The sequence below is a fragment of the Emydura macquarii genome, unplaced genomic scaffold, assembly GCF_026122565.2.
Source record: "Emydura macquarii macquarii isolate MOO-44397 ecotype Brisbane River unplaced genomic scaffold, CSIRO-AGI_Emac_v2 contig_587, whole genome shotgun sequence".
Taxonomy (NCBI): Eukaryota; Metazoa; Chordata; order Testudines; family Chelidae; genus Emydura; species Emydura macquarii.
Genome location: NW_027130724.1, coordinates 8,473,315 through 8,488,804, shown reverse-complemented (window position 1 = coordinate 8,488,804; position 15,490 = coordinate 8,473,315). Strand labels below are relative to the sequence as shown.

At 40.4% G+C, this 15,490-nt stretch overlaps 1 protein-coding gene across 1 annotated transcript in view; it reads left to right on the top strand.

Annotated features, from left to right (window-relative positions):
• The window catches only part of PTPRJ (protein tyrosine phosphatase receptor type J), a 122,706-nt gene extending 108,465 nt beyond the window's left edge, over positions 1-14,241 (top strand). Inside the window, exons 20-26 of the mRNA XM_067540634.1 lie at positions 2,419-2,509; positions 3,581-3,654; positions 3,789-3,923; positions 6,631-6,750; positions 7,612-7,772; positions 8,305-8,440; positions 10,805-14,241. Coding sequence (XP_067396735.1) covers positions 2,419-2,509; positions 3,581-3,654; positions 3,789-3,923; positions 6,631-6,750; positions 7,612-7,772; positions 8,305-8,440; positions 10,805-10,963 — 876 coding nt within the window. The 3' untranslated portion in view covers positions 10,964-14,241. The remainder of the gene's footprint in view (positions 1-2,418; positions 2,510-3,580; positions 3,655-3,788; positions 3,924-6,630; positions 6,751-7,611; positions 7,773-8,304; positions 8,441-10,804) is intronic.
• The last annotated feature ends 1,249 nt before the right edge of the window (positions 14,242-15,490 follow it).

Here is a 15,490-nt window from a genome sequence, read left to right as displayed (position 1 = left end):
TTTGGGAGGGGAGGGGGGAAAGGAGAGGTGCTTAGTGTCAGAGACTGGACGTGTACAAAGCATACGATTTTATCTCAGTAAAATTATGCATAATTCACGGCACTGTCATGGTAAAAAACAGATAATTCCATGCTCTGGGCACTGCAGCCTTATGGACCCTGTAGAGGCGCATTCACAGTTTTTAGTTTGCTTTGAACTAGTCCTTTTTTAAAAGGGAGTGGATCAAAGACAATGAACTGTTAGCCCATGTTATGGGAGACCCTGCACTGGCCTGCTGTCTCTGTGCCCCCTTACACTCTGACTCCCCAGCAACCCCACAGACTTTTCTCCCCAGTGCAGAGCTCCTTGAAGGGGCACAGCTGGGTCTTTGCCCCTCCTCTTCCCCTGGGTCCCCTGTGCTGACAGTTCCCATTCTCTGCCCTCTTTACCCCCTGTAGGACTCCAGTCCTCAATCTCCCACAGCCCCCTTTTCTCCCTGGCTCACCCGATCCCACCCCCTTTTCCCATCTCCCTCCTCAGCCAATCACAGGAGGAGGGGCAGTCAGGATGGAAAGCAGCAGGCTTGAGCTGATCTCTGCCAAGCAGCTGGCCAGCGCACCAGGCAGTGCCTCTCTTCTTACCGAGATGAAGGGGTTTCTCCAGAGCGGGGCGTCGGTCCGCTGGCGAAGTGTTGAGGTTGGGCATCAGATCCCAGCAACAGACTAGGGAGAGAGACAGGAAAGGGGGTCAGGGATTGAGGCAGGGAGGGGATAGAAGTGGGGTTGGGGGTTGGGCAAGCTGGGGACAGAGAGGACATGGGGGGTTGAGGACTGGGGGACCTACAAGGGGGGAAGAGGGCAGAGAACAGGAACTATCATCACAGGGGATGTGAGGGTGGCAAAGACTGAGCCCTTCCCCCTCTAGGCACTCTGCACTGTGGAGAGGGGTCTGCAGGGTGAGGGGAGTCAGAGTGGAAGTTGGGGAGAAAGAAGGGGTAAGGGCAGGGATAGAGAAGGCAGAGAGGGCATTAGACGCAGAGGGAGGCAGGACTGGAGGTGTTTGGGTGGGTGCAAAAGGCTGGGGGAGGGGCAGGATCAAGAGGCAGACCCTGTAAGGGATAGTGGCGGGTAGAGGAGGAGGCAGCTGATCAGCGTGAACTAACAAACTGTCAATGCACAGTGGCGAGGTCTGTATAAATGGCAGAATTCACAGTGCTGCGATCGTGGCAACCACTGTGGCAGAATTGTCTCTCGGGCCATGAATTCACATCAGCAATGATCCATATCCCTTGTCTACCTTCTATTTTAAATGCAAGAGAGACATTTCAGATCCTGTGTACCTAAACCTGTCTGGGGGGTGACGGTATAGACTACTGGTCTGAACATCCACTGCAGCCGGGAACTCCAGATTTCTCATTTACGCTGTACCACTGACTGACTCACCTCAGCGTGTGGCCTTGGGAAAGCTGTTTGCCAAATCGGGGGGTGGGCATGATACTAACCTTTCCTTACTGGGGTTTTGCTACCTTAAATTGCTTTAGAGCAGTAAATTGCTGTAGAGATGCTAAACATTGTTTCCCTCACATCAGTAAATATTTTTCTATAAAGTGTGTGTAAACTGAAGATAACTAGAGAGAACTCAAAACCAGGAAACAAACCATTTGTCAGTGCAGTCACTCACAGAAAAGTATTGAATAGCTCTATTGTCTGCTATTACATAATACTTTTCCCTCCTCCCTAAAGCCATTCACTGGCTTCCTGTCTCTTTCCATATAAAGTTCAAACTCCTTAATTTTACATATTGTGCACTACAGAGCTCTGCCCTACCTTCATTTCAGGTTATGTTTCCTCCTCCAGATCCTCTAGTGCCATATACTCCACACTGCCCCTCTTTCCTCATTGCCTTCTTTGTTATCATCCCTCCTTCCTCTTCCTTATCCGAACTCCACACCACGCCTTATTCCCAAATCAGGTCCTCTTCCTGTGTACAGTTCTTCACCCTGCATGATTAGCATATCCATGAGAGCCGTAGTTCATATTCGTGCCCCAGTTCAGCAAAGAAATATAAGAAAGCCAGCGGGATTTTAAATACATGCTGAATGTTAAGCACTTACTTAAGTGCTCTGCTGAATCAGGGCTTGAGTGAACATGCAGTCACCATCAGTTGTGCATATTTTAGAGCAAGTGCAAAAATTAACTTGTGGGAAGCACATGTTTATTAATTCTCCTCTCTTCCCTATAAGGTGTGCTGCTATCTCTTTTGCACTCTGTTTTGAAAAACAAAAGCTCATTTTATTGCCACGTCTCCAGACATAATACTTCCGCTACTATAGAGATGCCATATGTGTTAGCACTGTTGGCGTGCCCCAGTGATTGGCTCTGCCCTCTCTTTAAACTGGTGTCATCGCTAAAAAAAAAAAAATTGTTTATTTTATTGCAGGAACTCAGGTCTGTGGGTGTTAATCAGCCTAAATTTGCAGCTGAACTTATTGAGAACAGAGGAAAAAATAGGTACAATAATGTCTTGCCATGTAAGTCACTTCTTTTGTTTTTCCATGTTGTGTTTCTGGTTGAAAGCTTTGGGTTGCGTTAGTTTTGTAACTGATGGTTTTTAATGATAAAAGGTGCTCAGGTGCTTCAAGAATGGGTACTGATGTGAGTTTCAAATAAATAAACTTGTGATAAACATTGTTCAGCTTTCCATAAACGATAATATTAACAAAACGTAAACAGCTTTCTATCAACACACATCTCGTGTGTCCGTTTTGGTGGTTTATCAATGTCAAAGCTCTACCCAACAAGCTTACAATCGAAGTATAAAACAAGAGCCAACAGGTGGCTTCGGACAGGCGAGGGAGCACAAGGAAACAATGAGATAACAGTGGTCAGCATGACAGGCAGTGGTCTCTGCACGCCAGCAGTCCATCTGCTGTCAAGTTATTTGTTGGTGTAACAGCAAAGGAGAATTTTAAGGAGGGATTTCAAGGAGGATAATGAGGTTGCTTTGTGGATATTTACAGTGAGTTTCTCCCAAAAATGAGGGGCAGTATGGGAGAAAGCATTTATATACTGTGGTCATCAATTAAATGACACTAAATTTCATGTTCTATATTACTGATGCCCTCTGAGCTCAGTGTCCCACAAACCCTAGATTTAGTCTAATTTATTTCAAGCTTGTTGAGATCTTACATAGCTACCAGTGTATTTTATTCTAAATTGATATATATGTATGCTATTATCTCCTAATGAAATAGCTTACACTTTATCGCTCCTTACATACCCATTCTTCTGTGCTTTTAATTGTATGGCATTTGAAAACTACCTATCTTATTCACATACACACACACACTGTATAGTCCTTACTAAAAATGATCAGTTTGCTCAATATTCTGAAAATTAATTTTATTTTGCTGAACACTTGTTCATTCACTAAATCTATTCTACATTATAAACCCTTCCTAGTTCTGATTCCTGTAACAACATATATTCTAATTTTAAAAATGCATATTGATTTTGAAGCCTTTATTCAGGGCTCCTATTTTAAACATACGTAGCATTTTGCAAAAAGCTTAAAATCCTAACCATCATACTTTTTTTTGCAGATGACATTTCTCGTGTTAAACTTTCGATCCAAAATCATCCAGCTGATGATTATATTAATGCAAACTATATGCCCGTAAGTCTACTAAAATCATTGAAATTAAAAACTGTGTCTGTCTTATGAGAGACTTGACAAGTTATATGATGCTTTAAAAATGTTGTTCTTGTCTGATAATTAAAAATAGTTATGTAGTTTTATTTTTATTTTAGGGATACAACTTCAAGAAAGAATTTATTGCTGCACAAGGTCCCTTACCCAATACTTTGCAAGATTTCTGGCGCATGATTTGGGAAAAAAATATCTATGCTATTGTTATGCTGACAAAATGTATTGAACAAGGCAGGGTATGTTTTTGTTAAAACTTCATTTTCCTTTGAGATGCAATCCACTCATTCTAAGTAGGAAAAAATAACACAATTATGTTTATATGGCACCTATTTATCCAGGGACCCCCAAAGTCTTTCAAGATTTTAGAGTAGTGGTTCCCAATCTTCTCGAGTGTGCGGACCCCCTTTCAACTTCCAAACATTTCATGGACCACCACATACTTCTAGTTTTATTTGAAATTGTACATTTCCTTGATGAGGATGTTGTTATTTTTCTTTTCCGCGGACCCCCTCCAGTAGCTTCGCAGACCACAGGGATCCACGGACCACAGGTTGGGAACCACTGTTTTAGAGCATACATGAAGTTCATTTCATCCACTTTCATGTTGTCAATACTGTTTGGGCTATAACAGGATTTTTTGTGGGGGGATTCAGCATTGCACAATTGGTTTAGGTACATTATGGACTTTTTAGCCTTCCTCTGAAGCATCTGGTAATGGCCCTTGCTGAAAGCAGGATGCTTGACTAGATGAACCAATAAGTCAGATCAGTACTGAAAAAACAGAAATGCAGAAGCATCAAAAATGCTAGAAAATATGCCCCCAGTCCTCAAATTGGATTGCCTCGTAGCTCTGAATGCAGGATTGTGGTTCAATAGTGTCTTAGAAGGCAAAGTGTAAAGTAACTTTATTCGCTTCTTGAGAAGGTTCTGGTTGCTTGGCTAACCACTCAGACAGAAAATGTCAGAGCTGAAGCTGGATGAGCAACCTTAACTTTGCTTCATTTGTGTTTTTTCTGTCAATTGTTTTGACCCTCTGTCACCGTACATGTTTAAATGTATTAACTTTCCATTTGGACCTAATTTGCTGAAGTCAGTGGCAAAGTTCTGCTGCAGAGAGAGCAGGAGCCAAGCTGTTTGTAAAAGTGAAAGGCAAAAAGTTCATCTGACTATCTGGCTAATCTCAGTATTGCACAGCTGAAGTTGACTAACAAGGCAATGAGACGCACATGCGAAACAACACCAAAAATGGTTTTGAATCATGAGGAATATAATGTACTTATTTATTGTGATAGTAAAGGATACCTGTACAGGCTTCAGTTGCCCTAACACTCATTAACAGCACAATCCCAGCAACATTAAACGATCTGTCTGACAAGAACTGTGCAAAAAAGCTTCCTTCGTTGTTCCAGGAGACTGCCTTCAAAAATCTGCAAAAACCCTTTCAAAAAGACATCTTTTGCAGCATACACAGAAGGTCATAGACTCATAGGAATGGAGGACTGGAAGAGACCTCAATAGGCCATCTAGTCCAGTTCCCTGCATTCAAGGCAGGACTATGTATTATCTAGGCCATCCTTGACAGGTGTTTGTCTAACCTATGTTTAGAAACCTCTGGTGATGGAGATTCCACGACCTCTGTAGATAATTTGTTCCAGTGCTTAACTACCCTTACTTTTACTGTTTAAGTTGGTTTAAAAAAGTATATTTGAACCCAGGTTGCTTTGTGCTGCTGTTGATTCATTTTCATTTTAAAACACAAATCATGAGGATAGAAATTTTCACACAATGATGAATTTTCAGCTGATAGGAACCTGGAATTCCTGGTCTGCGGGAAATTCTAAAATCACAAAAAATAAAGTCATTCTGCATTGAAATGAAACCTTGAATTTCGCACAGAATGGGAATTCCAAAATTTAATTTTTTTTGGGGGGGGGGGGGGGGGAATAAAAAGAACATTTTGCTTCAACTTTTCAAAACAAAAGTGATGAGGCTCCTTGAGGCGCCCAGACACCTGGTCACCCTGCTTCCATGCTCCCAGCTGAGGTCACCAGGGTTGGGTTATTTTGGAGCAGGGTGGATGCCAAGTATAATTATAAGAAATATTATAACCCGTGTTGCATGTTAGAGACAGAATATTTTGAGGCAGTTTCCCCTCAATGGATGGGAGATTTACCTGAACAGTCCCACTAATGATAACAAGATAGGTGCACCAAGCAGAATAAACCTCTGTTGACTAGATATTCAGAGATACTGAGCATCCATGACTCCTCTTGTCCTCAGTAGGATCTGTGGGTGCTCTGAACCTTTGGAGTCTGGTCATCAATATCTAACAGATGACATACATGTGACCAAATTATAACTACTTTGGCACAGGGTGCACTGGGATAGGAAGATAGAGTAAGCTTTCTCCTTCTGTCTCCAGCCCCACTAATTCCCAGTATATTTGACCAGGAGGCAGTCGTTGAAGATCACAAGGGGGTAATTAGTGCAGTTGACAGCCCAGGGAAGGGTGTCTGGACAGGGCAATAGTTACATTATTGATAAATGTAACCTATTGTGTTCATACCATAGAAAAATGGTAGTGAGTTATAAATATCCTGTATACCTGAGGACATTAAAGCATAAGTAAGCAATGAAATCAGGAACAGAATTGTGTTTTGTATTGCTTTAAACCTATTGTCAGCTGGAATCTTATATAAGTGAGTAAATTATATTACCTTGTTTTCTTATTAATTTACCAAAAGCTAATAATTATTATTATAGCTTACAACTTATATATTGAATGTTCTCAAGTCCAGGATGGACTGTAATTTAGGGTTAAAAGGGAAAATATACAATTTATCCTTGCAGTGCTTTCTCCCCTGCCTTGCTTTTTTTTGTGCTCCATAAAATCTACTGCATTATTGCTGTACAGTACAACTAACTTAATCACTTTCTTTTCAGACAAAATGTGAAGAATATTGGCCAGACAAAGGATCCATGAATTATGGTGACATTACTGTATCATTGATCTCAGAAATTGTCCTTCCAGAATGGACAATAAGAGACTTCACAGTGGAAGACGTGAGTAATTCATTGTGTGTAAAACACAATAATGTGTTTGTAGAAGTATAATTACTGCAACTCTGTGAAGAGAAACTTCACCATCCAAGTCAAGTCAGAATGGGGAAAGCAATCATTCCTGCAGACTTCACAACAAAAGTAAAACTTAGCTAAAGGAAAAATATAGTGAAGCTTGTTTTAATTTGGGACATGATAGCACTAGTTTCCTTGCTGCTTAAGATCTGATTAAGGTGCTTTGTGCTGTGTATCAGCAATAGACCTCATGTGGAAGTCAAGGACAGTATGTGAATCTGTTGATCAGGCCCATAATTTGGCCTTTCAGTGCTATGTTATATAACCCTTTGATGGGATTGCTGATGAATAGTCAATATGGGACCTCATTTGTGATGAATAGATCTCTGCGTGAATATAAGCCTACAGAAGCCAGCCACATTATGGGATCACCAGCAGCAGTGATGCAGAGCCCATGCTGTAGTCCTGCAACCCATACTGACATGAGCAGGCCTCACTCACCCAGGGAGCCCTGCTGATGCACAATGAGAGAGTAAGAATGATTTTTCACTGTGAACATAGAAGCCTGGTCTCAGCGAACAGCTTCACATCTGTGCCAGCAGGTGCAGTGCTAGAAAAGAGACCCTGATATAAAGGCAAAGGGGAAAAAGGGGAATTTCAAACTTTTATCTGGGCAAAGGGTTTCCTCAGCCATAAAGAGAAAATTGCACAGTATTTCCGTAAAGCAGTGCACAGTTCACAGGAGGCAACTGTAATAAAGCTGAACTAGCTGTAATGTTTTCCCACCTTAATAGTTTTGTAACATTCTTCCGAGGCCAAATTTCTCATCTTCAATGTACGTTCTTTTAGAATAATGCAACTGCAAGCCACCCTGTACGCCAGTTCCATTTCACTTCCTGGCCTGACCACGGTGTTCCAGAGACAACAGACCTTCTTATTAACTTTAGACATCTAGTACAGGAAAACATGAGGCAAAATCCCCCAGAGTCTCCTACTCTGGTGCACTGCAGGTACAGTAATTCCACGGTGGCTTCCTTTTAAGAGCAAGTTAAATATTAAAATGTTTCTTTTCAAGCAGTTGAAAAAGCTTAACAGCTTTGCTATTTAAGGATATGTACTGTCCATCGTGCCATGCTATATGAAAAAGCCTCTCTGTATACCTGAGAAATGCAATAAAACTGTGTGGATGCCAAAATGCATTTCACTACAGTAAACAGTTCATTAGGGGTTTTGTTGCTGTAGTCCTTTTGGTGTCTCTCATAGACTGGAAAATTCAGCATAAAAAATTGCCTTACAAAGCACTTTATATATAATTTTTATGGTTTCTGCGAGCCCGGAAGGAATCATCTAGCCCTATTGGCAATGGTAATAAAAACTCCTATTGAGAGTAAGGACCTTGATCCCAATTCCCATTGAAGTCAGTGAAGTCTTGCTAATAACTTCAGTGGCTTTGCATCAGGCCCTGGGGCGTATATAATTAAGAGAAAGTAATTGGTGAAAGGCAATCATGCGTCCATCTAATGTATAGTTATTGTACTGCAGTGCTGGTGTTGGCCGGACAGGTACTTTCATTGCAATTGACCATCTGATCCAGCAAATGGAAATGGAGAATACCAGTGATGTGTATGGAGTAGTATATGATCTTCGAATGCATCGACCTTTAATGGTGCAAACGGAGGTAAGGCTGATTTCTCTTCCATTCAACGTGCTTGAAAATAACTGCATAATAGCTCATGAAAGGCCGCATAAATACACAGCTCAGAAATATGTTCCACTCCGGAGGCTTTCTCTTGTTCATACCCAACATTTCAAAATGTTCTATTTTTGTGCAGCTCAACAAAGGAATGCCCAGCGGGGCCCATGGAAACCCTAAAGGGTCACAGAGCCCCCTGTGTTTATCCCCAAATCAGGTTTCCACACATCCTGCCCTATCTCTTCCCAATGAAAGCTGTTGCAGCAATGGTCCATAGTAAAACCCTCAAAGCTACCACAAAGCGAAGTGATTCCCTGTGGTGAGCTGGGGGAGCCGTAAGGAGCCAGAGGCTGAGGGGAAATTATTCCAGCTGGCAGCACCATTTTGGAGCACTGCTGTTGGGCCTGTGTGACTCCTTTAAAGTTCTCCACACTTGACTGTCACCCAGAGAGACCCAGCTCCATCTCTGTAGAGATGGGGAGCTCTGCACATTCTCCCCCTTCTCTTCGACAGATCTGAAGTGAAAGAAGGTGAAAGCACAGACACTGCTCCTGGGACAAGGGGGGGGGTTATTCAGGCTGCCATGTAGTCACTGCCCACAGCACCTGGATGCAGAGCCTCCCACCAAATTACAAGTGTGCGGCAACATCTGTTTATCGGTTTGTTTGTTTTGTGCGTTTGACAGCATTGTGTGTAAGGTCATTTTCACTGCTTCTCCATACTGAACATTCCATGAGGTTTGTGTAGGTCTTTCACATACCAAAAGGAAGTATAACATTTCAAATAACCAGGAAAATAAGAATGTAAGAAAGCACAAAAATGAGCAGGACAACTCTGGGACAGATATAGTACGTGAAATTGTACTGGCAGGCAAATAAGGAGTTAATCTGGAAGGCCTCACTCCACCTGGAAGTAGTGCTAACTACCTGGGTCTCTTCCTCTGCTGGTACATGTGCCTCTCTCAGCTCCTTGCTCCCATCTGCACCCACATCATGACAGGAACAATTTTTTTTTTTTACTTTGAATAGATTCAACTTGATGCGCAAACAGTTAAAAGGACACTGTCAACTTGATATTTTTAAAACCAACTAAAGGATATTCTGTCAGATTACTTAAAATTATATAGTATGTCTTCAGTTTAACAAAGGGGGGAGGTTGGTCGTCTGTGATTGATATTTAAAAGGGTCTTGGGCCTGAGAGCAACAATATCAACCACTCTCGATCCTCTTCTTTCTTTCTCTGCACACGCTTGCCTCGTCATTTTCAGTTTCAGCTTTGCGCTGCTGTTACAAATATACACCCTCTTCCAGGGGGCATCCATCATCAATAGAACAATTACAGTAATTGAATGACACACAAGGTTTTGTCGATTGCCCCAAATAACCATAGTAATTCTTATGTATTACTTGCAAAAATAGTAGCTATGACCTTTCAGATGGAAATATGACTTCTGAAATAATTTTCTTTAGGCATTTGTTTCTGCCACTAACTAAGTTTGTTCAACCCACACCATGGGCTTTGTGAGAGGCCGTAAGAATGTTGGCATAGCCAAAATCCTTGAAGGAAATACTCTACCGCCTTGAAAATGCCCCCTTGGCTTTGATTTGCAGAGGGTATTTGTATTGGCTGTACTTTGTTCTAATCTCCTTCAAAAGTTACGATCCTCTTTTTCCTGAATTGTGAGGTGCACTTTAAGGCCCCGATGGCTTTACTGATTCCAAATGTGTGGACTGTGTTGAAGTCATTAGGGTCTCCCTACAGGTGCCATGGTCCCTTCCATACCGAGTCAGTTGCAGGATTGGAGCGTAAATTTGGGAGGAGCAAAATCCTCTTAGGGTTTGTTCACACTTACCCAGAATTTCGGCAGCAGTCGACGGGAGTTACGCAAACCACACAGAGTAGTTTGTGTAACTCCCGTTGACTGCTTCTGCGCGCTGTTCACATTGCACTGAGCTGTTCCCATCGGCTCAGCGCTACGCTAGTTGAGGGGGTGGACTTATTCAGTTGACTCCCTCATCGATTGAGCAGGTCTCACTGACTGCTCAATCAATCATGAAAGATCGATCTAGCGGCAGCGAATTTGCTGCTGCCAGTGTAAACATAGCCTTAGACTATATTTCTGCTTCTAGCCAGGACCAAAATTTTACCTTTATCACAATGAGCTGTGGATTTGTTGAGGCAACTATTATTTCTGTTACTTTTACATGATCTTTAGGAATAGTCAGTGCTGCAATGCATGTGGTCAGTGTCTGAAAAGCACGTTGTATATTCATGAACATCATTATCCTCAGAATGATGTGTTTGTTACAATCTATAACACCCTTCATTACTCTTTCTTTTTTTCATTAGGACCAGTATATCTTTCTAAACCAATGTGTTTTGGACATTATTAAATCCCAGAAAGACAAAATATCAGAACTTATCTACCAAAACACAACGGCAATGGCAATCTATGAAAATTTTGCACCTATACCAAGTTATGAGATGGCAAATGGCTACCACGCATAACCAGAGAGGAAAGAAATGTTGCTAGAAGGCCATTACTGTCCTGCACACAGGAAAACAAAATGCACTGTTGTTGTACGTGTTTGTGTACAGCGTCTTTTATTGTTTTTTCACTTTTGTATATCTGATTTGAAGATGCCCATGTAAAAATGCCATTTGGAGTTGTGGGTTAATGTAAAAAGAAGCTGTAAGTTAACAGAGGAATTGCTTTATCTTGGGAACTTCACAGTACTCGTAGGTGAAACAACGTTTACAGTATAACGGTGAAGTAGATTTTAAATATAAAAAATAATAAATTACACAAGCTCTTTTTTAATTACAATTTTGTATGATTTCATATAGAAATACCTGGCGTGTGGGCTGTGGACTATATTATATAAAAGTCAGGAACATATTTTATCTGCTGTATCTGATTACTTAGTTGATGGATATATGCTTCATTGTGATTTGTCCTTAGTGGTCCTTTTTATTTATAAGAAGGAGTACAAACGCCTCCTACAAATGGATGTTCATATTTGGAAATTGTGCCTTTTCTAGTTATTACTCTGTGGACAAAAATAATCAGAGCCCTATATTTTTGTACTAAGATTTCTAATTAGAATATAGATTTTTAAGTAAGGCTAGTATTAAACTTTTAATGGTAGTAATATTGCTGGTGGGACACTTCTAGATTTTTGTAGTGATCTTCCCCTTTTTGTATTCCACCACAACCTTCGGAGGCCTTATATCACAGTGCCTCAATCTAGAGGAAAAGGAGGGTAAGGGTTGTTTGTCACTCTGAGCTTTAATATGAGAGAGAGAGAGAGAGAGAGAGAGTGTGTGTGTGTGTGTGTGTGTGTTGGAAGAGGGGAAGCAACTCCTCCCATTTCTGGCTGACATTTCTGTTTTATACATTTTATAAGGATTTATTTAAAGGTGCAATACATGATTTATTGAATAATGATTGCTCTGCTTAAATAGAGCTTTACTCAGGTTGGTGTCTCTTTTTTAGTTATAATTTTTTTCTTAAATATATAAATCTGTGAAAATTTCAGACTGAGAATTCACATGTCAAAGTGCTCCAAAACTGGTTCACTGGCTTTACTCTCTTTAGCAAAAGTAAATGCACAAAGATCTTCTGTATATATCAATTACTAGCATCTATTGTTTTAGCCATTCAAAACTGAGATTTGTGTTTTATCTTGGTGCATCTCAAAAATATAATTTAACTGTTTCATAATCGTTTCCAAAATGCTGCTGCTGCTATTTTAACTGATCCTTTAAAAAAAAATCTAGATATTAATATTACATGTTAAGAACTAATTTGGATTTATTTTGATGGTTCATTAATGTTAAACTTATGAAGGAATTATCAATGAAGGACTTTGTTGTTTTTTAAGGGATTCTGGAGGTGGTTTTTTTCATCTTTGGATCAGTGCACTGGTTGCATTGCAAAGTACGAAGTTCAGGAACATCCATAAAATAGCTATTAAAATAGTTCAAGTCTTATGAAGGTTTAATAACCAGAGTACCTGGGATTCTGTGGCATTTGAAAACCAGTTTGTGGTGACAAAAACTGCTGTAAATTTTGGAAGTTAATGTGGCACTACAAAGGGAAACTGGCTGCCCTATAGAGTCCACTGTTGGCTGAAGCATCCCAGGCATTCTGGCTTGTATAGTCCCACATCTGTAAACTTAAGTACTGGCAATAGTGAAACCTGATGGGTAACTGAAGTGTGTCATTTAAAAAGCAAGAGGGACACAATTTGACCATGACTCATGACAGCCATTCGTTTTGTTTATTTTTTTTTTTCTTCTTCTTCTCTGAAATACTTAAAAATCAATCCGATCATCCTACCAGACTCTTTCCCAAATGGAAATTGCAACAATGAATTTTTTTACTCTGTATCTTTTCTAAGCTGCCACTAGAGCTCATCCAAATGTCAATGTAACAACTTTTATCACTTAGCGTGGCAGCACAGACCAAACCAAAAAAATCCCTACGGCTTCACTAGAGAGAAGGGCCTGCCCCTTTATATTGTTTCTTCCCTTCCCCCATTTAAATACCACTACTCTCTGTGGTGGTACAGTCTTAGGGTACTGTGGGAGTGCATGGCTGGTCAGCAATCATTATATCTGGGACAGCCCAGAAGGTTCTTGAGTCCAAGAGCGCTGCATTTGGTTTTAAAAGTGCCTATTTTATATAGCAGAGAAGAACAGTGAATGCCTTGTCTCTCTGTGTTTGTGCTGTGGATTCTGCACCTGCATTATATAGTAGCTGCATCTGCATTATGTAGCAGCAGAACATCAGAAAACTAGCTATAACCGTAACTGTCTATTTCTGTCTAAATATTGATGATAGATGGTTGCTGTAACAGGTTATTAAAAGTGGGATCCTAGGTACAATTTGTTTCCATCATAAAAACAGTAGAATAAATATTTGTCAAGAAATTCCTAAGAAATAAATAATAACTTTGTCCATTCAAACCCTGTTATGGATTCCAGTTTCCCAAGACATATATCTGCTAAATCAGGAGAGAGTTTGATTTCTCCCGGTTATGAATAAAATATTGGAAGTTAAACAATAGATGAGATTACAGGGCCAATCCTGCATGACTAAAACAGTCACTATTCACAATTAAGTTTATTTCCCATACAGACCAAAAATAATTTTCTCTGAGCAAGGCATGCAGGCTCAAGTCCTATAGTTTTTAGTAGGCAGAAAAAGTGATTAAAATGCTTAAAGTGATGTATCTATGAAGTTGGGCGATGTTCCACTGTGACTAACTAGGACAGGACTAGTTAGCCACATAGGAACTCCCTCTGGAAGGAATGGGTCCTACAGATAATGTTTTATCTTAGAGATTCCCTCTAACCAAGATGACTTGAATAGGATTGTAGTGTATGTTTCTCATATACAGATCGATGTTCTGTGTATTAGTTTATTTTGATCCAGGATTAAAAATTGCTATTTATACTGTCTCATTGCTCTTTATTCTGTTCATTCAATGCTTATTGTTGGTGTTGCTTGCCTAAAATAATCTGTTTTCCCAGCCTCAAAACTCTACTGTGTTAGAACACTAGGTTTTCTGACTGGGATTTTTTTTCCCCCTCCCCATTTGGGACCCTTTAAAAAAGGGAAATGTTCATGTGTGTCAAATAAGGGTTGCTTTTAATTGAATGTTTTGATGTACAAATTTCATTGTTTTCATACAGATGTACAGAAACTTGCAGCACATTGTCTTAATTTTTTAATAGTTTGTTTTTAAAGATTTAAAATAATTAAAAAGCATTAATTCAGAGTGGCCTTTTCCATTTTGTTTCTTTTTTTTTTTCTGTTGAATGAATGAATGATTTTTTTCTTTTGAATGAATTTTACGTATCACCAGTCTGCTTCTGGACAAACTTAAAGTCAATAAACACACTTAAGCCCCAGTCCTGCAAAGTGATGCATGGAGTTACACCCACTTTGAAGTCAGTGAAGGGATAGGGGTTTGTGCATTATTTGGCAGGATCAGGGCCTAATGCTAACACCTCATGGTAGCTATGATGTTCTCTAAATCATGCCTTAGGTGGAGGTTCAAGAAGTAAGGCCCCGATCCAAAACCCACTGAAGTCAATGGAAAAATTCCCATTGAAGTTAATGGGCTTTGGTTTAGGACTTAAGTATCTTGGGGATTCAAACTCCTACTCCTAGAATAATTGAAGGGGATGGTGGGGGGGGATGGGAGGGGGATAAGCCTCATCCCCTGAAATGAGTATTCTGCTTTCAACATAAATGCCTGGGAAGGGCTCCAGAAATAACCCATGATTCCTCAGTCCTCAATTGTTGGGGCTGATTGATTGTACAGCTAAATAACTATAGATAAAATACCAACTCCTGAGCTGTTGCTTCTAAAATTCCTGTTTTCCTTCTTGTTCAGTCATGTTAACCATGAACAAGCAGGGTCATATGCCCACTTGCTGGTGTGACGTTGCCACTCGGCCATTGCAAAACTGATCATGAGATTCTGAAATTCAGCACAAAATCTTGTGATAGTCCATAAGAACCCCATTTCACTCCATGGAAGTTACAAATTGCGTGACAGGATGAATGATGTGAGTTCACACAGTAAGTTTCATATGCGCTCTTGTGGTAATTGCGCAATCTCTGTGTTTTGAGAATAATATCAGAGAAGAAACAGTGACGACAAGCCCTCTGTTGTAGAATGCACAGCATGTGATTGCTACTGCAGGAGGCAATCTGCTGCTGAGAGACTTTTCAAAAAGAGGCTTGTTTTTTCCTAAACCACAAATGTATGTTGTTTTAAAAATATATAACTGATAAATCAAACTGTTCTAGATGTCTCCAGAGAACTTGGAGCATTTAGAACGCCAACCACAAGCCATGCATTGACCATAGCTGAAAAAAATAACATCTGTTTTAGCCATTTTTAGCCACTGTCTCTTTCCAAGCTGTGTAGATGACAAGTCAGGCTAAAGTCAATCTGCAGCTAGTCACAGATGTCCTTTTTAAAAGTTGTCTAATCAATCTATTATTATTTCCTCTAG